The 27,230-nt window shown below is 43.1% G+C and overlaps 1 protein-coding gene across 1 annotated transcript in view; it reads right to left on the bottom strand.

The window, feature by feature from the left end:
- Nucleotides 1-11,260: 11,260 nt before the first annotated feature.
- Dsg2 (desmoglein 2) overlaps nucleotides 11,261-27,230 on the bottom strand; it is a 51,977-nt gene continuing 36,007 nt past the window's right edge. The window contains 3 exon segments of the mRNA NM_001427278.1: nucleotides 11,261-14,317; nucleotides 23,141-23,488; nucleotides 26,232-26,353. Of these exon segments, the coding sequence (NP_001414207.1) occupies nucleotides 13,295-14,317; nucleotides 23,141-23,488; nucleotides 26,232-26,353 (1,493 nt within the window). The 3' untranslated portion in view covers nucleotides 11,261-13,294.

Raw genomic sequence — 27,230 nt, 5'->3', positions numbered from 1 at the left:
CTCCTAGGAATCATAAGCCCCTCCTATTCTCTCTCTAAAGCTCTGTATTGGCTCATGGGCTTTTATTGACAAGGCAGAGAATGAATGGGGAGCAATGTAAACTTGAGACAGGAGCTTTAAGAATAAATGTAGCAAAGCCAAGTCTGGGCTGAAACAAGATAGGAGGGCAGAGAAATCAGCCCTTGTGTGAAGGGTAAGCATTACACAAGTATAAGCATTATACAGTGTACAAGAACATTATGCCGACAAAGAATTGGGTTTTTATGCCACCGAGTATGACCTTTTTAGTTCATTTCAATACCACTGGCTTTCTCATGTGCGTGCTCTGCTACACGTAGTTGTACATAGAGCTTCATGTGTCACATGTCTGAGTAGCGTCTGAAGTCTCTGTCCAGGGGTGTGCGTCCTGAGAGTATAATGAAAAACAGATCACTTGACGCTGGAGTATCCCTGTGTCAGGGCAAGATGTTGTGGACTTTAGCGAGCGAATAAAGACTTTTCAGTCTTCCTCTCTTCTGCTATTCTTTTTCTCTACTCATTTTGAAGACATGACCCAAGGCTCTCAGAGACTCACTCTCTGCCTTGTTACTCTGGCTAGTCTTGCGGTGCCAGTCTCCAGAGATAACTCCAGCGATGTCTAAAATCATAGGTGGTGCATGGGTGCCATCAAGCCTGTGTGGGATCCCAGGTGGTACGTGTGTACGTGTCACTAAGCCTGTCTTGCTGTCTGGATTTTGAACAGGTGCACATGCTCATCTCATTTCTTCAACTTCTCTCACAGCTTGGTGGATTTTGATCTGGGGAACAGCACCAGTCCATTCTCACCCTCTTACAGCTCATGATAGAAGATGAGAAGGGTTTGGGAGGCACAGGAGGCAACATTTGATGAGCACATGAGCGGGCGTAAAGAAAAGAGATGTCAGGATATAACCATGACCCTGTGCGGAAGCCCTGGTGGAAGGGGAACGCGGCTGCTTCCTTCAACACTCAGTTACAACCCCTGTCACTGGCAGAATTAGTGCAGGAGTCTCAGCTGCATCTGACTTGCAAAGAGTCAGCAGAAGAAAACCTTCTGTTATACACTTGTCACAGGAATGGATTCAGGGACACACAACACTGCCAGGCCCAGAACCACAGGCACATTACACCCCAAATACAATCTTGTCATAACTTGTTGTTGTTGTTGTAGTTTATTTTTTGGGACAGGGTTTCTCTGTATAGCCCTGGCTGTCCTCAAGCTCACTCTATAGAAAAGGTTGGCCTCCAACTCACAGAGATCTACCTAGCTCTGCCCCACCAAATCCTGGGATTAAAGGTGTGTGCCACCATCATGACCCAGAAACATTTATTTTTAAAAATTACATGTAAAAAAAAGGCAAAAAGGGCTGGAGAGATGGCTCAGTGGTTAAGAGCACCAACTGCTCTTCCAGAGGTCCTGAGTTCAAATCCCAGCAACCACATGGTAGCTCACAACCATCTGTAATGGGATCTGATGCCCTCTTCTAGTGTGTCTGAAGACAGCTACAGTGTATTCATATATAATAAATAAATCTTTTTAAAAACATTACATGTATTTGCTTAGTGTGGAGGAAGGGGCTGACATAGCCACATGAGGTCACAGTGTGGAGGTCAGAAAGCAGCTTGCAGAAGTTGCTTCTCCTCTTCTAATGAGTGGATCCTGAGGATCAAACTTTGGTTGTCAAGCTTGGCAGAAAACTCTTTGAGCCATCTCACCAGCCCAGACATAATCTCTGCCCAGATCACGTGGGGATCTTGCCAGGTGGTGGCAGCATAAGCCACCCCAACAGGTCCCCCCACAAGTCCCTCACCCCCCCCCCGTCACAATTAAAAATAAAAATCTAAATGAAAGATTTGTAACCCCTTGTTTTTCCTTAGCCTGGTCTTCAATAGAAAGCTGTCTCTGACAGAATGGAAACAGCCTGTAAAAAGTAATCTACATCTATCCACGTAAGGGCACAGTGAATGTGGGAGATGCTTTTCGTATTTGCATTTAAAAAGTATATATATTTTAATTATTCAAAATGATGGGTGTCACCGAGGCATTTTCATGCATTTATATAATGTATTTTGGTTACGGATACCTTCTCTACCCACCCAGCTTCATGCCCTACATGCTGGTTTCTGTCTGACAGATACCAGCCTGTATTCACAGTGGGCAGGCCCCTCCCTCATCAACCTCTGATTAAGAAAATTCTCTACTGGCTTACCTACAGGCAGGCAATTTCTCAGTTGAGGCTCCCTCCTCTCAAATGACTTCTTTAACCTGTGAACTGTGGGCTTTTGTCTTGCTTTGTACAAAGGTTTCTCTAACTGGTTTCTTTACAGGTTGCTGATAATGTCCCTACCATTTTGGTTTAATGTTTACTTGATAGTAAAACGAGGCACCAGAAAGATGGCTTAGTGGTTAAGAACACTCGCTGCTCTTGCACAGGACCTGGGTTCAGTTTCCAGCACCCACTTAAAGCAGTGAATTACATTAGTCAGGTGCTATTAAAGGCAAAACCCACGAGACTGAGTACTTCCTGCCTTTGTTCAAACAAGAACAAGCTTACATCCTTCCTTCCTGTCTAACTTCCTCCTGCCTACATGTGATCAGGCACATCCTGTGCTGTTGGGGCAACCAACCTTGTTTACAGAAGTGAAAAAAGGTGGGTCGTTACCTTACATGAACAACAGATCCCAGCATCCCGAGAGGTTCTCTGTCCTTGGGGAAGTGGGGCTCACAGGTGAGAGGCATTATTGTTTTATAGATCTGTTAAGCACTGTAATTTAAACAAAGCATAACCTAAATCAATAAATCAACACAGGAGTGTATAGTTCCCAAGTCAGTATTGGAGCTATGTGGATCCTTAAAGGAAGCACTGCTCACAAGGTGTTATCAGCCCGCAGACAGGGCAGAGAGTGAGGTCTGGAAGGCTTATGCTACCAAGTTAGCGTATTGAGCAAACAAGCTGTCAGAGACCTAGTGGGGATAAAAGACAACCATACTTTTTTTATTGTTTATATTTTTACAACAACAGATGGCGAATCAACGTGATGGGTAAAATCTACCAGTAATCCGAAGAGTTGAGAGAAAGTTTTAATTTATAAGAGGAGGCCAGCGCTATGTTAAATCATGTGATATCCCAAGCGCGGGGGAATTTAAACAAAGAAACAGGGAGGCAGCCTGGGCTGGCAGGCTGTAGGTCCACTGCTGTGTGATAAGTAATGGCAGATCATAGAGTTAGAGATTAAAAGCTGCTCTTTAAAGAAAGTTGTTTAGAAAGTCTTTCGGGATACTCATATTCCTTCTAACATAGGCTCCACGGGAATTTTGGGTTGAAATCCTACTTAGACAAGCTACTTCTTAATGACAGGTATTAGTAAAAGGTGATTAAGTTTGTTTTTAGAAAGAAGAGAGTAAAGAGATTACCTGAATCACGTGGGGATTTTCACCCATGGTTCGGAACTTAAGGAAAATTAGTCACTGACTCCAAGTAGAGAGTTGTGATTAATACAGACATATATTATAGAAGTTATTAAGGTTAAATAAAAATCTGTGGCTCTGGGTAGAGAGCTTGACAGATAGATATATTTTGGGCTAAAGTCATGACTTTTTTTTCTTTTTTCTTTTTTTGGAGCTGGGGACCGAACCCAGGGCCTTGTGCTTGCTAGGCAAGCGCTCTACCACTGAGCTAAATTCCCAACCCTAAAGTCTGCTTTTTAAGTTGCTTATTGGTATTAGAATTGATAGAAGGTGTTTAGTTTGTTTTATGAGTTACCCTGCTAAAGGCCATATGGCTCATTGATGCTGGCTAGCGAGGGTTTGTGGTTACTTTTGATATTTACCACAACTGGAAGTTCAGATTCTCTTAATGTGGGCTCTACGGGAATTTTGGGTTCATTTCCTGATATCATAGTGTACAAAAGCCTATCAGGCTCATTGTTTAGCTTACTTCCTTTTTTAAAAATTGTTTAATCTTCATAATGGGTATGACTTTGAGTTTTATGGTTATATTATTACTCTGGGAGAGAGTACAAGATACAAGCTTTTCTGATAACAGACAAAGAAAGATTTTGTCTTTGTGTTTTTAAAAAGTGTGATTAGGCTCTGGAAACCTCACAGAGTCATACTGATCAGATTTGATAGAGGTAGACCACCTGAAAAACTAGATTCAAGAGAATCAAACAAGAAGATATCTTGATTCTAAACTTTGTCTTGAGAGTCATATTTGGCAGAGTGTGCCTACTTGAATTCCTGGTCTCAAGGACTTTCAGCTGGGTCCAGTCAGGACACATTGGCTACAGCATTTGCTTCATTCTTCCTACCCCCCAGCCCCCAAGGAATCTCAACGCCCACGTACAGCTTGAAGAAGTTATGGAGGAGCCATCGCCCCAATTTCCTGGACTTTTGTGGGGCTGAAAGTGGTTATTCTAAAGTTGTTTTCATGAGGAATTTAAAATTGGTTGTAATTTAACAGGGAGGAACTAGCTAGATTGAGTTGTACAGTCATAATCTCATTTGGTAACTAAGCTAAAATCATATCTTTGCTTTGGTATAGAATTTATTTGTCAAAAAAGTTTAAAAGTACAATGTTTGAGCCAGTCCTTCTTTTGATGTCATCACAAACTTTGAGTTAATTACACCTGTGAGTTAAGGGCCAAATAGCAAATTCATGGCTCTGACTTTGTGAGAGTACTTTCAAGACAATATTAAGATATAAAGACAACGGTCCAGATTGTCTTATATAGATAGATGGTTTTCAAAAACGTCAGAAATCCACAAAATTTGAGATTTAAAGTTATTTATCTTTTGTTGAGACATATCTGCTCCTAACAGCTCCCCTTTGGCAGATTTAATGAAGAATTTAAACATCTTTACCTCCAGGTGAGGCAATGCTTTGTGTCTAGGCAGCCACTGGACAAAACTGCCTGTTTCATCTGCAGACTAATACTGTCCTGAAAAGGACAAATTATGCAGGATAGTTGACTGAAAAACCCTGCCAAGACAGGGTGATCGGCCTTTCAAAGTCTGCATTTCAAGAGTTTCAGACTGATTATAGTCTCATAGCCTATCAGGCGGTATAACTCTGAAAATACATATTTTATTGGATACTTATCAGATAGTATACAAGCTAGCCAAGATATAATATAGATTTTAAGCATTTTTAAAAGCTGGAATGGATAACTAAATGTTCTGTTTAACTGATAAAGTGTTGGACTGGGCATTATATATTTTATGCCTTTAATTACAAAATGATAATAGTTGTGCTCAGCTTATATTTGAGAGAAAAGTTTTTTTTTTTTTAATTAGACAAAAAGGGTGAAATGTGGGATGATGTCACAGGTGAGGCAGGTACAAGATAGAAGGAGGCCTGTCATTGGATGAGAAGGAAGGATGGGTGGGAGAAGAGTTTGAAGGAAGAGGAGGAGACTGGAACGGAAAGGAGGAAGAGACAGGAGAGAGAGAGAGAGAGAGAGAGAGAGAGAGAGAGAGAGAGAGAGAGAGAGAGAGAGAGAAGCCATGGCAGGATAAGATGGCGCTGACGTTAAAATTCCACGCTGTACCTTCATGGTTGTTATGAATGTTCTTAAGGGATGGATGTGTACAGGGCTTTGTATGGTTAGGTGGGCAATTATATATTATCAATTGGATCAAAGGTTATTGTGTTGTGTGTTCTTCATGTGTGGATTTAAGTGTAATGGAGTGTGGGGCGCCTGGTCTGGGCCATCACGGAGTTGGGATGTGTGTTTCTGACATGGAAACCTGCCTTGGGAACTAGATAGGCAGAGAGATTGCTGACGGCTCAGAGAGAGGCCTTTGGTAGTGTGATAGGGGATGGAGCAAAGCGGGTGAGGGACTTTGCTGACTGAGACTTAAGATATCCAGCAGATATCTTGGGGCACTGTGGTGTAGACCTAGTGGGGATAAAAGATACTTTTTTTACTTTTTATATTTTTACAACAACAGAAGAGCTGTGCGGATCCTTAAAGGGAGCACTGCTCAAAAGGTGTTATCAGCCTGCAGAGACTGGAGACAGGGCAGAGGGAGTCTGGAAGGCTTATGCTATAAAGTTAGCATATTGGACAAACAAGCTGTCAAAGAGAATGGCTAGAAATCTCTGGCCAGTGTCTCCAGACACAGTACTCCACAGTGTTCAGGAGAGACCTATGGTCCACCATAACGCCTACACGTACACCCGAGCTGAAGATTTAGGATGATAGTGAGCATTTATACCAGAAGCTGTGTGTGAACTGCATCCTGCAGAGTGTGCACCAAATAGCTGGCCCATGCAAACGAGCGCAAAGCTTGTTTTAAGGTAACACTAGAGCCCCAACTTCCTAAGCAGCAGGACCACTGAGTATCTTGTCTCTCAGTGGAGACTCAGCAAGGATCACAGTTATGGACATACCTGAAGGCAGGAGTGAAAAGCTTATGAGACAAAGAGAAAATCTGTTCCATGACGGAAGAATGAGACTCACCCATGTGACAACTGCTACAAAGTCTTCCTACAAGACACGTGTTGGGGGCATAGACAGACAGACAGGCAGAGAGCAAAAGGATCCGAAAGGCAAACTACAGAAGCATCAGAAAGCTGGCTGGTCCTTTTAATGACAGATACTAACAAAAGTAAGTATCTGTCATTAAAAGTAGATACTAATGAAAATAAGAACATCAGAGATGCTGAGAGAAAAATGCTTGATGCTAAAGAAATCAATTTTAGAGGAGCAGAAGATAACCCTAAATATTTGTGTCTCGTAATGACATAGATCTAAAACAGGAGTACAGGAACCCAAGGCAGAATTAGAGGTGATGATAATCAAAAGTGTAAGGCATAGGAGGTTTTAATAGTTTTTGTCCAGCCACAGATAGAGTAGGAAAAAATAGAAAATATACATATGATGTAAATTATGCCAAAACAGCAAAGGTAAGAGTTTGGATGTGTTAAAGATAAGACTTGATTATCTGAAGATCACTGTCTGAAGCCCTGTTTCCCCTGCGGAGCACTGGCCACACCTGAGTGCGTATTTGAGGTTGTCATGACAGGAATAAGTAACTGCATAAGTGGGGCAGTTACTCCCAGGTGCCACCTGGAGTGGGGACCCTGAGGCCACAAGAATGTACAGGTCTTCATGGTCCAGGAGGTGCTGACACACTGGCCTTGGCAAATTTTCAGCAACGTTCACCCACTGTGGTGTTTCCAGCGTAGGAGAAGACATGTGTCACCTCCTTATGGGACTTCATCTGAAGGACTCTATTGGTGCCTGTCAGCAGATGTGTGACAGGAAACAGGAAATAGAGACGCTGGCCCATGATGAACTTTCCTGCAGTAGCCTGAGGAATTCCTTTCAGAGATCTCTGCTCAGGTAAAGCTGGATCCTTGGCTTCACCACAGAAAGGAATGCAGGATGAGCCAGTTTGAAGCAGAGTCAACATTTATTAAAAAGGATTTAAAAAAAAGATGTATTTATTTTTATGAGTGTTTTGCCTGTCTGACTGTCTGTCTACCATGTGCGTGCTTGGTGCCTGTGGAGTCTAGAAGAGGGTGTAGGGTCCCATGGAACTAGAGTTACAGAAAGTTGTGAGCCATGCGTGCTGGGAGCTGAACATGGGTCCTCTGTGAGAGCAGCCAGCGCTCTTAACCACTTAGCGGCCTTTCCAACTCCTTAAACAGATTTACAACATACGTTTGAGCACGGAGGTCAATAGAAGAAGAGGAGTCCAGGGGAAAATAAGACACACCCAACTGTGGGCACGCCGTTCTCAAGAGTGTCCAGTTCCTTTGCTCTTGCAATAGTCTTATCTAGGATTTTGAAGTCATCCATCAAAGTTTGTTCAGGAGTTTAAGGAGATGACAGGTGGCTTCTGCCAAGGGCTCTGCAGGACTTTACCTGGTGCATTTACATCTTAGAGCCTAAGGGTTGTGAGGGAACCTGGTCTTTTTACTGTGAATAAAAGTCTTGTTTGAAGAGGAATGGATACAGAAAATGTGGTACATCTACACAATGGAGTACTACTCAGCTATCAAAAACAATGACTTCATGAAATTCATAGGCAAATGGATGAACTAGAAAATATCCTGAGTGAGGTAACCCAGTTACAAGAAAACACACATGGTATGCACTCACTAATAAATGGATATTAGCGCAAAAGCTTGGATTACCCTAGATACAATCCACAGACCACATGAAGCTCAAGAAGAAGGATGACCAAAGTGGGAATGCTTCAGACCTTCTTAGAAGGGGGAACAAAAATATTCATAGGAGGAGATATGGAGACAAAGTTTGGAGCAGAGACTGAAGGAATGGCCATTCAGAGACTGCCCCATGTGGGAATCCAGCCCATATATATATATATATATATATATATATATATATATAGCCACTAAACCCAGACAAGAAGTGCTTGCTGACAGGAGCCTGATATACCTGTCTCCTGAGAGGTTCTGCTAGAGCCTGACAAATACAGAGGTTGATGCTCGCAGCCAACCATTGGACTGAGAATGGGGTCCCCATTGAAGGAGTTAGAGAAAGTTTTGAAGGTTTGCAACCCCACAAGAACAACAATACCAACCAACCAGAGCTCCCAGGGACTAAACCACTATCCAAAGAGTACACATGGACACACCCATGGCTCCAGCTGCATATGTAGCAAATGAAGGCCTTGTTGGGCACCAATGGGAGGAGAAGCCCTTGGTCCTGTCAAAGCTAGAACCCCCAGTGTAGGGGAATGTCAGGGCGGGGAGGCAGAAAGGGGTAGCTGGTTAGGTGGGAGAACACCCTTATAGAAGAAAGGGGATGGGGGATGGGATAGGGGTTTTATGGACAGGAAACTGGGAAAGGGGATAACATTTGAACTGTAAATAAAAAAATATCCAATAAAAAAAAGTCTTGTTTGAGATTTCAAAACATTGTTTGGGGGAAGGAAGATGACGATATTGCAGGCCACTGGCTCAAGGTTAAACACAACAAATAGCTCATTGCTATTTTACATTCTTAACTGAAAATACCTATGTAAGAGGGCTGCTATGTTGGTAACCTTCCCAGCTAGTGTAAGTTGTCCTGGAACTCATAATTCTCAAGTGACCAGACTCTGAAGTGAGGCCTCCTTTCCCTGCTTGGGTCCCCATAATTTCCCTTGTCCTTCTATTCAGCTTATACATAAAATAAAGCTCTCACCTCAAAGGGGACAAAGGGTTTACTCTTGAGCCAAACGAGTGAGCATAGACTGGGGACACAGACTAGGTTGCCTGAAATATTTTACCATGGAACATGTTACATGAGACTTATATTAGTTATAGAACAAAGAAAGTCACCAAAGAGGGCATTTACTAAATAATGTGACTGAACTGTTAGTGGGTGTGTTAGAGCAAAGCACAAAAAACTGCTTTAGCTTGTGTTGCTGGAAGCTAGCTCCTTTAAGATATGTTGTAAAGGTTTTGGTTGTAAGAAAAACATCTGTTATGTCAGCCGGTTGACTGGACAATCGGTTATTGATTTTTTTTTGGAGATAGGATAGTCTCATGCATCCCTGACTGGTCTTTAACTCACACAGCTGAGAATTCCTGATCCTCTGTCTCCCCTTCCCCAGTGGCTGAGATTACTGCCATGTACCTTACGGGGTGCTTGGGATTAAACTGAAGGTTTGCTACACAGCAGAAAGGCAGTTATCAACTGAGCGCCACCCCCAAGCCCTCAGTGGCTTTCAAGGAACTAAGCATAGTCTAAGAGAACGTGGCCCCGATCTGCAGTACTCTGTCTCCACAGTCATTAAAGGTCATACTTTTGCGATGCAGAATCTCTAACAAGGTGCAGCTTCTTACTCGGGGGAACTCCAGGCTACGTGGGACAGATTGTTTGAAGAAGCTGCAGACACTGGAGGCACTCAGAGGACATTAGGAAAACTTCTCTTTTTGCGTGAGAGATTTCCATTGATAAAGGAAATTGTGGATTGTTTGCAAGGGCATCTGTGTCTCCCTCAGGAAAAGCAGAACAAGGCCCATCACTCATGTTGGTGGAGGAGGAATGGGTTCCAATCTTCAGACTTCCCTTCTTTACCACATCAGTCCCACTTACCTTCTGACTTATCTTCCCTGCCAGAAATCCACAAGGCTCTTCTTTTGTGCCAGCCCAAGTAGTCATACAGTTAGTTAAACTAACTTTGGCCTAAGGGGGCATCCATAAATTGAGTCCTTCCATAATGAACTGCCATTTGGTTACTAGGTAAAAACAAAGAATCCTTACTTTACTTTTCTTTTTTTAACCTCAGCCAACCACAGGATACCTCCTCCATGTTGATCTGCAAGCAAGAACATCCGTCTTACTGGTTGTAAATCCTGTTTGCCCATGTTGCCTGGAATTCTCTAAACTTTGTCTGGTTCAAGGCTAACTCCTCCCCATGCCATGGGTCATTCCTTGAACAGTGGTTTATTAAATTTATTTAAAGCTTTGCTCTAAAAAGTACAAACCCAAATTCTACTTTTCTACTTGCTCGATTCTAAAGCTTTTCCCCGTCTTATATATGATCATGGTCTTAATTTTTCTCTCATTAATATGTATTTTCCTAGAGTCCCAGCATAGAATAATAGTCTCTTTCTTCTGCTGCTGCAGTAACTCATATCTTTTGTTGTGAAAAATTAACAAGCACCTAAAACATTTCTCTGGAAACATTATAGAGAAAAGTCCTTTCTTTGGGTTAGATAAGGGAGCTCTCTCCTCTGTTAAATTATAAGAGATTCCTGTAGTTTCTTTCTGGTCAGGGTGACCTTCAATTCCTTAAGAATAGAGCTGCTCGACTAACCACAGGAGTACAACCATAGACCTTCCTTAAAATTTAATTTCAGATAAATAATATAACCAGTCACAAACAAGTTGGTTCAACTGCAGGGTGCTGCCAAAGTGACATATGTTTGCTCAGAACTGTATTACAACACTAGGTGGGCCGGGCGTATTAACTACATGTCTAATTTACCACATTTTCAGTTAATCCTGGGTTGATTGGGATAGAATTCCATCCATCAAGAGCACAGTGTGTAAACAATTGGATGTACAGTAAAAGACTATGCTATGTCAATATTCAACGTAACTACCCTTCTTAGGAAGATTAGCAGTTCTTTCAAAGAGGCTGGCTGGTTGGACCAGCAGAGCGGGTCATAGTCATTAACAAAGCCCAGGAAACCTTCTGCCTTCAGGAAGGTCCATTTACCACACAGTAACATTCCATGTAAAATATCAGTAGGAAGACATGGGGAGGACACTCTGAAGGAAGATGGCCTTTTTATTACAATATATCACACACACAAATGCAACCCTCTCAAGGAACAAACATTAAAAACTAATGGAAATCACAAGGAAGATTATACTCTGTACAAAAGAGGAGTGGGGCCTTAAACCTACCCACCGTGGGAGTCCAAGATTGAGTTTTAGGTTTTGTTTTTAGCATGAATCTATAACTTCACACAGTAGGACAATTCCTGTGCACACTTGGCAAAATGACATCAGCTACAACGAAAAAGAAAGCAAAATCCCCACAAAGCTTACTCTGTAGAAAGTAAACAATTCCAGATCAGAGGAATAAGGTGACCTCTGCCCCACAGAGCAGAATATGCAAATAAGAACACCTCCCGAATCAGTTAGGGTGCACGGTACAACTTTTTTCACAACACAATTCATGTAAACAACATTTTAAAAAGGCCTACAAAATGTAAGTGTAGAATTTTATTCTCCTAGCAAAATATCCAGAAATTTGATGGTTTTCAACATTTATTTTTGGATGAGAAATATGGATAGAAATATGACTGATATATGTTTTGAAACATTACTTTTTAGAAGCCAAGTTTTACTATATAATACTTTCCATTGATGTTCTGTAAAACCCAAACAACAACTTCCTTAAAGAAACAAGGCAAGGAAGCTGGATGAAATTGGGCCAATTTATGATAAAACATTTACTTTATATATATCAAGTCATGACCAGACAATTACTTTCAGATACCGTGATTCAGAATTATGGAACTATTGAGTCTTCTTGATGTCTGACTAAATGTAAAAGAGTGGTTTGTGGAACTTATCTTGACCCATAGATCCCGGCTTGGGCCCTGTGAGAGGCACTGAGGATGTAAGGCAGTCAATGGCAAGAGGGAGATATGGCAGGTCACTAACACTCAACTGCGTGAGTGTGACGTCTTTGGAGTCCATCAGAGGGCATCCCCTGAGTTGGAATTAGAGGTGGTTGTGAGGCACAGTGTGTGGACATCAGAAACTGAAGTAGGCTTGTCTGCAAGAGTAGTAATGTGCTCATTTGTCCCGCCCTAAGGGCACTAACTTGTAGCCAGGAAACAAATATATGATGAGGTTTTTCTTAGTAGACTACTATATTGTCACGGAAAAGTTGACTATGAGTTTTATCCTGGGTTATGACTAGTATTGCTTTTGTTGTTGTTTGTTCTTTGAAACAGGGTTTTTCTATGTAGCCCTGGCTGTTCTGGAACTCTTTATATAGACCAGGCTGACCTTGAACCCGGAGAGATTTGCCTGCCTCTTGAGTTCTGGGCATGCACCGTCACGTTTGGCTGTCATGGATTATAAAACTAATTTGAAATGCTCAACATTTTCACGACCTCTGATAAGCGAGGAGAAATATGAAGTCATTTTTTAAGCTTACAGGACATGTTATGTGCAGAGAAGTACACAATATGTGTCCTTATCCCTCTAGCGCTCTGAAGTTCTGTCAACTTTACATTAAAAAGGGCTCCAGCGTTTCTTCCTTTCTGTTTTCTCCAGTGCACTCAGGGTTCCAGCGTTAAAGTGAAGCAGAAACTGAAGTTGAAGGCCCAGAACGGCAGAATGGAGACGTGTCTCTGGATGGATGTGCTATTTGGTACCCAGAACCTGTGTGGTTCTATAATATTAGGGTTGGAACTGTCCCTGCTGAATATCAATGCATTGTGCAGAGAGCCATCCTTCTGGACCAGATTAATTAGAAACCGTGCTTTAATTTGGTAAGTTCTTAGAAGCCAATTTTCCATGTCCTGTAGGTGAGTATTGCTTGCAGAATGCACTAGAAGGCACTTAGGAACTAGCATCTTAACTCCACCCCCCCCCCCCCCCCCCCAGTAATCACAGAGCATTTCTGAAATACGACCCTGCCTGAGACACCGTGTCTTTGGCATGCCGATGAGCTTTCCCAACGTGCAAGTCTTTGTGCGGCTCATATGACATTAGGGACACGGAAGGAAAAACACACCCAGTGGAACCTGGTTAAGCTCCGAATCAGACTGCGGCTGGCTTCTCTTTAGGAGTAAGAATGCTGCACGGTGCTATGCTTGGTGACCCTGGTGGAAGACGTGGTTACAGTAGAGTTGGGAGGACCAGACTCCTCTAAATCTAAATTGGGCAGCGGGCCCATGCCTCCCACACTGGACAGCACCGTCTTCCTAGCCTTGATGGAGGCTTCACTGGGAATCTGGTAACTGGACTGCAGAGTGGAAGCAGGAGTCAGTACTCTTTCTGTGACAGTGACATTCTGCCCTCCTGCTGCCACACTGGGCATTGCCAGAGTGGACTGCACGCCTGAGCTGGGAGCCAGGATGCTCTCTCTTTCCCTCACCATGACATACTGAGCATCGTTCAGATGCTGGGTGACCTCAAGGGGCTTAGGGATGCCTCCATTAGGCTGGATCACTCGTTCGGTAACAAGGACATTTTCTTCATTGGCATAGTGCTGGTCCACCAAGGTGGAGGCTGGTGCGTACACCCTCTCTGTTACAATAAGGCTCTGTGGCTGTCTAGGAGCCAGGATCACAGTGCTGGGTGGCACCGCTGATCCCGCGGCATAGGAAGTTTCCGTCACTATAATGTTACCTGAAGCCACAGGATTGGGTGGTGGTACTACCTTTTGACTCTGCCTGGAAGACACAGAGCTTTCAGTGACAACTTCCTGTGTGACTTTCTCTGTGTGTGCTCCATGCAGAGGTTTGGGGGCTTGGAAGCCACTGTTAGAGGAATACGTGCTCTCTGAGCTGGCTGTCACTTGTGTGTAGTGAGAGCCGGGAGCTGCATTCACACTTGTTTCTCTGACCGGCTTTTGCCTCTGTTCAATGTCCACATCCATATCGATCTTTCGACCTAGGCAAACTTCGGCTAGGGTCTTGAATTTCGGCCCCAGGTCATCTAAGAACAGATCGTCGAGCTCTCCCTCGATAAAACTGCAGCACCCGACGGAGCCTCGGAGAGAGTCTGTGTCTTCCTGGGAGTAAACGAGAAGGCAGTCTTTGGCCAGGTGAAAGTCGTCTTCCCCGGCGTAGGAAGCTGCTTTCTAAAAGACAGTAAGAATGGACACAGATCATTACCAGCACAAATTCGCTTCAAAACAGGCTTGATATTTATTATATAATGCAAAAACTGAAAAAAAATGAGTCTAATTACAAGAAAACATAAAAGACATAATCAAGCCATCCTACATCACGGTTGGTGTGTCATCTCACAAATATTAATATGAAAAATGTGAAAAGGGTGGATACAACTTCAGACTAAAAGTGACTAGCGCTTTGGTAACTCAAATTAGACAGTGTATAGGAAATTAATGGCTCTAGGAGACTGTCATACTCACGGAGCTAATCAGGGTCTAAACTGACATGCACATTGTATCCCTTTTAGGTCTCTTATTTTGTTAGCCATACTGTTACAGTACAGAACGTGCACTGTTTCTGTAGGCACATACATGTGCTAATGTGAGTAGGGACAGAATGGAAAAAAGCAAATGAAAATAATGACGAATGCTAATTGGCGAAAATCCATGTACACAGTGGATATGCTTGAAAACTTCTACCCTCTTTGAGACATGATTTTATGTATCCCAGGCTGCAAATTCTATATGCAGCTGAAGATAACCTTCAACTCCTGGATCCTCTTGCCTCAGCCTCTCATGTACTAGGATTACAGATATGTGTCTCTATGTCCAGTCATTGATTCTTATGATAGCTTTGAAATTTTTAATTTTTTTTAATTGGATTTTTTAAAATTTACATTTCAAATGTTATTCCCTTTCCCGGTATCCCAGACATAAGCCCCCTATCCCATACCCCTCCCCTTCTTCTATAAGGGTGTTCTCCTCCCCATTCACCAACCCCCACTCCCCCGCTTCACGCCACCCTGACAATCCCCTACACTGGGGGTCCAACCTTGGCTGGACCAAGGGCTTCTCCTTCCATTGGTGCCCAACAAGGCTATTCTCTGCTACATATGCAGTTGGAGCCCAGGGTCAGTCCATGTGTAGTCTTTGGGTAGTGGTTTAGTCCCTGGGAGCTCTGGTTGGTTGGCATTGTTGTTCTTATGGGATTGCAACCCCCTTCAGCTCCTTCAATCCTTTTTCTAATTCCTCCAACGGAGGTCCCGTTCTCAGTTCAATGGTTTGCAGCTAGCATTCGCCTCTGTATTTGACATGCTCTGGCTGTGTCTCTCAGGAGAGATCTATATCTGGTTCCTGTCAGCATGCACTTCTTAGCTTCATCCATCTTATCTAGTCTTGGTAGCTGTATATATATATATAGCACATGTGGGGCAGGCTCTGAATGGCCATTTCTTCACTCTCTGCTCCAAACTTTGACACCATATCTCCTCCTATGAATATTTTTGTTCCCCCTGTTAAGGAGTGAAGGATCCCCATTTTGGTCATCCTTCTTCTTAAGCTTAATGTGGTCTGTAGATTGTCTCTTGGGTAATTCAAGCTTTTGGGCTAATATCCACTTATCAATGAGTGCATACCATGTGTGTTTTTCTGTGATTGGGTTACCTCACTCAGGATATTTTCTAGTTCCATCCATTTGCCTATGAATTTCATGAAGTCATTGTTTTTGATAGCTGAGTAGTACTCCATTGTGTAGATGTACCACATTTTCTGTATCCATTCCTCTGTTGAAGGGCATCTGGGTTCTTTCCAGCTTCTGGCTATCATAAATAAGGCTGCTATGAACATAGTGGAGCATGAGTCATTGTTATATGTTGGGGCATCTTTTGGGTATATGCCCAAGAGAGGTATAGCTGGGTCCTCAGGTAATGCACTGTCCATTTTTCTGAGGAACTTCCAGACTGATTTCCAGAGTGGTTGTACCAATTTGCAATTCCAACAATGGAGGAGTGTTCCTCTTTCTCCACATCCTCACAAGCATCTGCTGTTGCCTGAGTTTTTTATCTTAGCTATTCGGACTGGTGTGAGGTAAAATCTCAGGGTTGTTTTGTTTTGCATTTTCCTGATGGCTAAGGATGTTGAACATTTCTTTAGGTGTTTCTCAACCATTCGGCATTCCTCAGCTGTGAATTCTTTGTTTAGCTCTGAACCCCATTTTTTAGTAGGGTTATTTGTCTCCCTGCAGTCTAACTTCTAGAGTTCTTTGTATATTTTGATTATTAGCCCTCTATCTGTTGTAGGATGGGTAAAGATCTTTTCCCAATCTGTTGGTTGTCCTTTTGTCCCAATGAGAGTGTCCTTTGCCTTACAGAAGCTTTGCAGTATGAGGTCCCATTTGTTGATTCTTGATCTTAGAGCATAAGCCATTGGTGTTTTGTTCAGGAAAAATTTTCCAGTGCCCCCACTTTTTCTTCTATTAGTTTGAGTGTATCTGGTTTGATGTGGAGGTCCTTGATCCACTTGGACTTAAGCTTTGTACAGAGTGATAAGAATGGATCAATTTTCATTCTTCTACATGCTGACCTCCAGTTGAACCAGCACCATTTGTTGAAAATGCAATCTTTTTCCATTGGATGGTTTTGGCTCCTTTGTCAAAGATCAAGTGACCATAGGTGTGTGGGTTCATTTCTGGGTCTTCAATTCTATTCCACTGGTCTACTTGCCCGTCTCTGTACTAATATACCATATCACTATTGCCCTGTAACAACAGCATGAGGTCAGAGATGGTGATTTCCCCCAGAAGTTCTTTTATTGTTGAGTATAGTTTTCGCTATCCTGGGTTTTTTGTTATTCCTAATGAATTTGCAAATTGTTCTTTCTAACTCTATGAAGAATTGGACTGGTATTTTGATGGGGATTGCATTGAATCTGGAGATCGCTTTTGATAAAATGGCCATTTTTACTATATTAATCCTGCCAATCCACGAGCATGGGAGATCTTTCCATCTTCTGAGATCTTCCTCAATTTCTTTCTTCACAGACTTGAAGTTCTTGTCAAACAGATCTTTCACTTGCTTGGTTAAAGTCACACTGAGGTATTTTATATTATTTGGGACTATTGTGAAGGGTGTCATTTCCCTAATTTCTTTCTCAGCTTGTTTATCCTTTGAGTAGAGGAAGGCTACTGATTTGTTTTGAGTTAATTTTATACCCAGCTACTTTGCTGAAGCTGTTTATCAGGCTTAGTAGTAGTTCTCTGGTGGAACTTTTGGGGTCACTTAAGTATACTATCATATCATCTGCAAATATTGATATTTTGACTTCTTTCCTTCCAATTTCTATCCCTTTGACCTCATTTTTTTGTCTGATTGCTCTGGCTAGGTTTGAGTACTATATTGAGTAAGTAGGGAGAGAGTGGGCAGCCTTGTCTAGTTCCTGATTTCAGTGGGATTGCTTCAAGTTTCTCTCCATTTATTTTAATGTTAGCTACTGGTTTGTTGTACATTGCTTTTACTATGTTTAGGTATGGGCCTTGAATTCCTGATTTTACCAGGACTTTTATCATGAAGGGGTGTTGAATTTTGTCAAATGCTTTCTCAGCATCAAATGAAATGACCATGTGGTTTTTTTCATTGAGTTTGTTTATATAGTGGATTATGTTGACGGATTTCCGTATATTGAACCATCCCTGCATCCCTGGGATGAAACCTACTTGATTATGATGGATGATCTTTTTGATGTGTTCTTGGATTCAGTTTGCGGGAATTTTATTGAGCATATTTGCGTCTATATTCATAAGGGAAATTGGTCTGAAGTTCTCTTTCTTTGTTGGGTCTTTATGTGGTTTAGGTATAAGCATAATTGTGGCTTCATAGAAGAAATTTGGTAGTGCTCTGTCTTTTTTTATTTTGTGGAATTGTTTGGACAGTATTGGGATGAGGTCTTCTATGAAGGTTTGATAGAATTCTGCACTAAACCCATCTGGTTCCGGGCTTTTTTTGGTTGGGAGACTTTTAATAACTGCTTCTATTTCTTTAGGAGTTATGGGGTTGTTTAGATGGCTTATCTGTTCCTGAATTAACTTTAGTATCTAGGTATTTGTCTAGAAAATTGTTCACTTCCTCCAGATTTTCCAGTTTTGTTGAATATAGGCTTTTGTAGTACAATCTGATGATTTTTTTAATTTCCTCTGAATCTGTAGTTATGTCTCCCTTTTCATTTCTGATTTTGTTAATTTGGACACACTCTCTGTGTCCTCTCGTTAGTCTGGCTAAGGGTTTATTTATCTTGTTGATCTTCTCAAAGAACCAGCTCCTGGTTTTGTTGATTCTTTGTTTAGTCCTTTTTCTTTCTACTTGGTTGATTTCATCCCTGAGTTTGATTATTTCCTGCCTTCTACTCCTCCTGGGTGTATTTGCTTCTTTTTTTCTAGAACTTTTAGCTGTGCTGTCAAGCTGCTGACATATGCTGTCTCCTGTTTCTTTCTGCAGGCACTCAGCGCTATGAGTTTTCCTTTTAAAAGCACAGCTTTCATTGTGTCCCATAAGTTTGGATATGTTGTGCCTTCATTTTTATTAAATTCTAAGAAGTCTTTAATTTTTTTATTTCTTCCTTGACCAAGTTATCATTGAATAGAGCATTGTTCAACTTCCATGTATATGTGGGCGTCCTGTTGTTTATGTTGTTATTGGAGACCAGCCTTAGTCTGTGGTGATCTGATAGGATGCATGGGACTATTTCTATCTTCCTATAATCTGTTGAGGACTGTTTTGTGACTGATTATGTGGTCAATTTTGGAGAATGTGCCATGAGGTGCTGTGAAGAAGGTGTATCCTTCTGTTTCAGGATGGAATGTTCTATAAATATCTGTTAAGTCCATTTGGTTTGTAGCTTCTGTTAGTTTCTCTATGTTTCTGTTTAATTTCTGCGTCATGATCTGTCCATTGATGAGAGTGGGGTGTTTAAATCTCCTACTATTATTGTGTGAGGTGCAGTGTGTGTTTTGAGTCTCAGTAAGGTTTCTTTTATCAATGTAGGTGTGCTTGCATTTGGAGCATAGACACTTAGGATTGAGAGTTCATCTTGGTGGATTTTTTCCTTTGGTGAACAGGAAGTGTCCTTCCTTATCTTTTTTGATGACTTTTGGTTGAAAGTCGATTTTATTTGTTATTAGAATGACTACTCCAGCTTGTTTCTTTGGACCATTTGCTTGGAAAGTTGTTTTCTAGCCTTTTACTCTGAGGTCGTGTCTGTCTTTGTCTCTGTCTCTGAGGTGTGTTTCCTGTAGGCAGCATAATGCTGGGTGCTCTTTACGTATCCTGTCTGCTAGTCTACGTCTTTTTCTTGGGGAACTGAGTCCATTGAAGTTAAGAGATATTAAGGAATAGTGATTGTTGTTTCCTGTTATTTTTGCTGTTAGAGGTGGAATTATGTTTGTGTGTCGGTCTTCTTTTGGTTTCATTGCAAGATTACTTTCTTGCTTTTTCTAGGGTGTAGTTTCCCTCCTTGTGTTGGAGTTTTCCATCTATTATCCTTTGTAGGGCTGGATTTGTAGAAAGATATTGTGCAAATTTGGTTTTGTCATGGAATATCTTGGTTTCTCCATCTATGGCAATTGAGAGTTTTGCTGGGTACAGTAACCTGGGCTGGCATTTGTGTTCTCTTAGGGTCTGTATGACATCTGCCCAGGATCTTCTGGCTTTCATAATCTCTGGTGAGAAGTCTGGTGTAATCCTGCTAGGTCTGCCTTTATATGTTACTTGACCTTTTTCTCTTACTGCTTTTAATATTCTTTCTTTGTTTTGTGTGTTTGGTGTTTTGACTATTATGTGACAGGAGGAATTTCTCTTCTGATCCAATCTATTTGGAGTTCTGTAGGCTTCTATTATGTTTATGGGCATCTGTTTCTTAAGGTTAGGGAAGTTTTCTTCTATTACTTTTGTTGAAGATATTTACTGGGAGTCTTCACTCTCTTCTATACCCATTATCCTTAGGTTTGATCTTCTCATTGTGTCCTGGGTTTCCTGGATGTTTTGGGTAGGAGCTTTTTGTGTTTTATATAATCCTTGACAGTTATGTTGATGTTTTCTCTGGTATCTTCTGCCCCTGAGGTTCTCTCTTCTATCTCTTATATTCTTTTTGTGATGCTCGCATCTAAGACTCCTGATCTCTTCCCTAGGTTTTCTATCTCCAGGGTTGTCTCCCTTTGTGCTTTCTTTATTGTTTCTATTTCCATCTTTAAATCCTGGATGATTTTGTTCAATTCCTTCATTTGTTTGGTTGTGTTTTCTTATAATTCTTCAAAGGATTTTTGTGCTTCCTCTTTAAGGGCTATTTGTTTACTTGTGTTGTCCTGTATTTCTTTAAGGGAGTTATTTATGTCCTTCTTAAAGTCCTCCATCATCATCATAAAATATGATTTTATATCTAAATCTTGCTTTTCTGGTGTGTTTGAATATCCAGTATTTGCTTTTGTGGGAGAGTTGGGCTATGATGATGCCAAGTAGTCTTGGTTTCTGTTGCTAAGCTTCCTGCCCTTGCCTCTTTCCGTCAGGTTATCTCTGGTGTTAGCTTGTCTTGCTGTCTCTGATAGTGGCTTGACCCTCCTGTAGGCCTATGTGTCAGCACGCCTGTAGACCTGTTTTCTTTCAGTCAGATCTGGGAAGAGAGAGCTGCTCCTGGGTTTCATGACCTGAAGCCTCCAGGCAGGTTGCTTGGCATAGAAGAGTTGGTCTTACCTCTGCTCTCAGTTGTGTAGGTGCTCCTGGTGACTGGCTTTCAGCTCTCAGCACAGGCAGAAACCCAAAGGGTCCTGCCCCTGACTGGTTCTAGGTCCCTGTGCCCAGGGGGCACAGATGGCAAAATTTCCTCTTGTGTTGGAAATTTGGGCAGAGAGTAGTTTCTTCTGAATTCTCAGGAGTGTCCACACTTCTGAGGGTCCAGCTTTCTCCCCCACGGGATTTGGGTGCAGGAAGCTGTTTGACTGGTTCAGTTCAGTTCTGGGCACAGGCTGGACCCAGTTTTGAAATTCTTGTTCTCTTTATTTGGGGTGTGTGTGTGTGGGGGATGGGGGAGTTGGAGACTGAACATAGAGCTTTAAGCTCCTTCTTTTGAGCTAAAGTACTTATCATTGCGATGCTAGCAGGCCTATTTAAGTTGTTCTGGTACCCAGCTCTCTACCATGTCAACTAGATCCAGCCAGCTGACAGTGCTACTGTTTCCCTTACCGCCTTGCTGGCTTCCTGTCTACTTCGCTCAAGGACTGGTTATAATTGTGGATTTGTCTATTTCTCTAGAAGTTTCTGCTTTAAGGCTTTGGATTCCTGTCATAAAGCACTGATATACGTAGGAGTGTTACGCTTCTGTATGAATTGACTAGTTTCCACTCTTAAGTAAAGTAAACACTTTGGTTCTGTCTGGTAATGAAATGTATTCTGGGATAAATTTTGTCTAGGTCAAACACATATCTTTAGTCCTGTTTTCAATTGCTAATCACAAGTGATGACATATGATCATCTTTTGTGTAACTTTTTCATGGATTTGTGTGTGTGTGTGTGTGTGTGTGTGAATTCCCTTCAGAGTGACAAGTTTATTATATAAATTACAAGAATGTGGAGCTAGAAACATGGTTTAGTGCTTGAGAGCACTTGCTATTCTTCTAGAAGACCCAGGTTTCATTCCCAGCACCCACGTGGCAACATACAACCATATGTACCTCCAGTTCCAGGGTTCTGGCCCCCTCTTCTGGCCACTACTGGAACTGCACACACAGAGCACTCAAGACACACATGAAGGCAAAACACCCATACACATAAAATCAATACAATTAAAACAAATAAACACCCCCCCACCAAAAAAAATGTAAATGGGTTGATTAGCCTGAGAGTTTTAGGCTACGGTCTCTGTCTTCTTTCTTGTGCTTATTCCTCGGAAACTTGCTTGTACAAAGGGGCCGTATTTCTGACCTATGGTCACTTATCATAGTCACATGACTTCCTTTGACCAAAGAAATGCAGTTGTGAAGCGGGCAGAGTCTGAAGGAGCCTGTGGTGATTGCTCTTCATTATTGACTTGACTGGATTTAGATTCGCCTTGGCAGCACACCTCTACGTCTGTAAGGCAGTTTTCAAAGAGGGTTGAGCGGGGAGGTCAGAGTCACCATTGTAAATGTGGGTGACACCATTCCAAGAGCTGGGGTTCCAAACCAAATAAAAAGGAAGGCAGAAGAGAATGAGGTGAGGACCAGCATTCATCTCTCTCTGCTTCCTGCATGGGGACATAATTTGGCTAAGTTGTCTCGTGAGTCAAGTACCACGCCATTCTGTGCCATGATGGTCTGTCATTAACTTCTCAAACCACGAGCCCAAATAACTCTTCCCTCCTTAAGATGTATTTGTAGGGGCTGGAGGGATGGCTCAGCAGTTAAGAGCCCTGACTGCTCTTCCAGAGGACCTGAGTTCAAATCCCAGCAACCACATGGTGGCTCACAACCTTCTGTAATGGGATCTTATGCCCTATTCTGGTGTGTCTGAAGACAGTGACAGTGTACTCATATACATAAAATAAATAGATCTTAAAAGAAGGAAAAAAGATGCATTTGCCAGGTGTTCTATCCCAGCCAGGAGACAGGTAGGCACAGGGCCAGTACTTGGTCCTGCCACTGTCATCTCTCCTGTGCCCCAGGACCGCAGCTTCCCCGGCTCCGCCTGCTTTCTTAGTGTGCATCATAGCGAAGATGACACAGCAGAGCAGGAACAAACTGACGGGTACAAACGTGAAGAAAAAGAACGGAGCAGATTGTGAGGTCATTCGTTACTGCCGGGTAACTTAGCTACCACTGGCTACTTCAATGGGTCCCAATCCTCTTTCTCATTGCCTGCAAACACAGCTCAAAAAACCCCGTGAAACTTCCCCACTAACCGTAACCCTCACGGAAGCCCACTTAGTAATCTAGAATCTCACATTTTGATATAAACGTCTCCTTCCTCACCAGCCATAAAAACCAGTGCTTACCTCTGTGAAGTAACTTCTCAAGAGTTCCTCATTCATGGCAACGGCTCCTCGAGCCCCGCTCATGTCTCTGGACGCCCCAGTGGCTCTTGTTGTCCTTATTGTGGTGTCATTGGCAGCGATGGATCCTGCGGTGGCTACATGGTGAGTGAGCCCACTAGTGAGGAGGCTTCTGTGTTCTTCCCATCTTCCGTCAACCTCAATTAGCTCATGCTGCCCTTTGGTAATGGAGGCTGAGCTACTCACGCCTTCCTTGAGCTTCACCCCTCCTACGCCGCCGCCGCCGCCGCCGCCGCCGCCTCTCACTCCCGAGTTCTCCACGTGATCAGTCACCAGAAGCGATGGCACCACCTAGGGGATGAACACAGCTCAGAAATGAACCCGAAGGACAAAGGGTCAGTCAGTGTACTTGGCAGGAAGATGCGAGAGTCAAGTGGACAGAATGAGAGATGAGCTATTTCCTCCTGAGCAGATTAGGAAAACAGTTGGGTGGGGCGGGGGTGGGGTGGGGTGGGGCGGGACACATCCACTGGGGTCTTGCAAAGGATTTCTTTCTTCCTGCTTTAGAGCTGACTACAACCAGAAGACGACACAAAGCCCAGATTTCTTTTCTTTTTTTTTTTTTTTTTTTCCGGAACTGGGGACCGAACCCAGGGCCTTGTGCTTGCTAGGCAAGCGCTCTACCACCGAGCTAAATCCCCAACCCTAAAGCCCAGATTTCTTTATGTGGACTTGGTTTACCCTCTTAACCAGAACCAGTGGCACCCACCTCCTCTTTGGGGACTTGTGTGACAGTTACAGAACCCTGAAATTTCAGCTGGGCACATGGTCATTCAACATGGAGTCTATTTCCAATCATCCATTGCTACGAGATAGAGAGAGCCTCTTGTCTGCTGACCAATGAGGACCAAGAAATGTGCCTACAGAGCAGTTCATGATGCCTCAGCTGCTTGCTCTAGTATGAGGACAGGAGCTAGTGTCTGGGATGAAACCCATCTGTGGAGGAGCAGGGAGAAGGAAGAGTGGGGGAATGTGCTGAACGATCTCCATGTTGATCAATCCAGGACCACTCACATTTACCCAGTTTTATTATTATTTTTTTTTATCTTTGTTTAGTCGTTGCTATGGTTTGTATACTATTGGCCAGGAACTGGCACTATTAGGAGGTGTGGCCTTGTTGGAGTGGGTGTGTCACTGTGGGCGTGGCCTTAAGACCCTCACCCTAGCAGCCTGGAAGTCAGTCTTCCACTAGCAGCCTCAGATGAAGATGTAGAGCTCTCAGCTCCTCCTGCACCAGGCCTGCCTGGATGCTGCCTTGCTCCTGCCTTGATGATAATGGACTGAACCTCTGAGCCTGTAAGGCAGCCCCAATTAAACATTGTCCCTTATAAGACTTGTCACGGTCATGGTGTCTGTTCATAGCAGTAAAATCCCAAGACAGTGGTTTGAGAGAAAATCTCACTGTGTAGTCTAGACTGGTCTTGAGTTTGTGACTGTTTTCCATCAGTCTCCCAACTACTGGGGTTATAGGGTTGTCGTTTGAGTATGAAATGCCCCCACAGGCTCATGTGTTTGACTACTTGGTCCTCAGGTGGCGGGATGCTTTGGAAGATTGTGGAACCAGTAGGAGGCGGACCTTCACTAAAGGAAGTGGACCGCTGCAGGTAGACCTTGGGGTTTTATAGCCTGACACCACTCCCTGACTGCTCTCTGCTTCCAGACTACAAATGAAACGTGACCAGCTTCTTCACACTTAAGCTACCAAGCCTTCCTTGCCGTGATGGTTTGTATCTCTCAAGCACTAAGCCTTTCCTTCCTTAAATCGCTTTGTCATTTTATTTTGGCTGTAGTAACAAGGGAAGTGATCAACATGGAGAGTCACCACTTTGACGGCACTCAGGCTTCCTGTCACTTGACATTGATACATATATCCTGCAGGAAATGGAGCTTGTGGCAGATGAAGGGGAAAGGCCCAGGGTCAAGACATAATGGAGAGACAGGGGAGCTAACTATCAAGCAGTAGACAAAGGGCTTTGGGCACACTTCATAAGCGCCTTGGAGTTGGAGTTCACCTCTGTCAGCGGAATATACTGAAGAACGGAAGTGGACCCAATCCTGGCATTGAAAGGACCACTTAATAACGGGGTGCTTTCCCTGTCCTTTGCTCTACACAGTTTAGTCACCTGCTGACTCATGGTCTGCACTCTCATTAGCACAGGACATACCACAGTACAGTCAAAGCCTTTCTACTCTGCTCTGGCAAACGAGAGAGAACATGCCATCACTTGAACCTGTCGTTCAACGAAGGCATATGCAGGAGATCTGATGACCAGTGCTCTCTGTCTTCAACCGTCACACTACAACATCCACACGGGTTCCTGCGACCTTGAAAGGTATGGTAGGGCTTCTTCCTCACCAGCAAGCACGTGGTCAGTTTTGCAGTGGGTCCAATTTCATTGTGACACTGTCAGATCTTACAGATGTAGGGCTCAGTGCTACAGACATTGCTACTTCCTAGATCCCAAGGACGTTAAGAGTCAAGTGCCAGCTCTTAACGTATATATTTCACAATGTAATGGCTGTGTCAGTCTTTCATGACGAAAAGTGTTGCCAACACCCTCTAAGTAAGACACCTTTAAACTCTTTTTTTTTTTTCTTTTTTTTCGGGGCTAGGGATCGAACCCAGGACCTTGTGCTTCCTAGGCAAGCGCTCTACCACTGAGCCAAATCCCCAACCCCGAAAATATTCTTTTTTTTTAATTTTATGTTGCTGTCTTTAGACACACCAGAAGAGGGCATCAGATCCCATTACAGATGGTTGTGAGCCACCATGTGGTTGCTGGGATTTGAACTCAGGACCTCTGGAAGAGCAGCCAGTGCTCTTAACCACTGAGCCATCTCTCCAGCCCCACCTTTAAACTCTTAACAGGAGCTGGTGGTTTACACCTGTAATCCCCACACTTGGGAGTCTAAGGCAGGAAGATTGCTTTGAGTTCAAGGCTAGTCTGAGTTATAGAGTGAGATTGTCCAAACTCCCTATGTCCCCCAATAAAGTCAGACCAGGAGCAGATCGCATCACTGTCTGCGGGCTGACCTTGTCCTCGGGTGGTGCCCCTTCATTGTTCCAAGGATGCAGCATCTCTATGGTCCCGGGAATGGGGGCGAAGCCTTTGGCGCCCTCTCCACAGTGGCACATCAACAACAAGAGCGGCACCACTGTACAAAGCAAAGGGGAGTCAGGTTATTCACCAGCTAATCCCACGTCACTTAGAATTCACATCTGACTTCTCCAAGCCCATGCTTCCCATATTTGCAGTCTTATCTTTCTGTTTTCTGTCTTTTCCACTCTGACCCAACCTTTCCAACCTTGCTTCGGTTCAATTGCACCAAAGCCCGGAGGCAGACAGAGTCCTCTGACTCCAAGGTCTTCCTTATCACAGAGAGCCTATCACTGGCCTCCGAGCAGAATGTGGTGACTGGATGAGATCCTTTAAACCACTGTCTCCAAAATTATTTTTGTAAGACCACGGTCTCAAAGATAAGTATCAGAGTGATCAAAAGCAGCCAGGAATGGCAGCACATGCCTGTGATTTCCCCAGTATGTAGCAATTTTTCCATGCTTGGGAGGCTGAAACAGGAGGATTGCTGTGAGTTTGTGGCCAGCAGGACCTACAGAGTGAAACCTTGTTTCTAAAGCCCCATTCAAACAAAACAAGATAAAACATGCATGCATGCATGTGTGTGTGTGTGTGTGTGTGTGTGTATGCTCTAGTGCATGACAAACACACACACACACACACACACACACACACACACACACACACACACACACCTGGGAGAAAAAAAAAACCAGAATAAAACATCAACATATTCTAGACCATCTCAGAGTGGGGCTTTGTATAAGTTCTGACTCTCTGGTCCTTCACTTTTGACTTACCCGAGCACCATTTTCTTTTCTTTGCCTGCATTTATTTATTTACCAATTAATTAATTAATCAATCAGATAGGGTATTACATAGCCCAGGCTGGCCTTGAACTCAGTATGTAACTGGGAAAGATCCTGAACTCCAGACCCTTCTTCCGTCACTTCCCG

This window comes from Rattus norvegicus, chromosome 18 (assembly GCF_021556685.1).
Source record: "Rattus norvegicus strain SHRSP/BbbUtx chromosome 18, alternate assembly SHRSP_T2T, whole genome shotgun sequence".
Lineage (NCBI taxonomy): Eukaryota > Metazoa > Chordata > Mammalia > Rodentia > Muridae > Rattus > Rattus norvegicus.
Note: the sequence above shows the minus strand (reverse complement) of the source record. Positions and strands in the feature narration are given on the sequence as shown.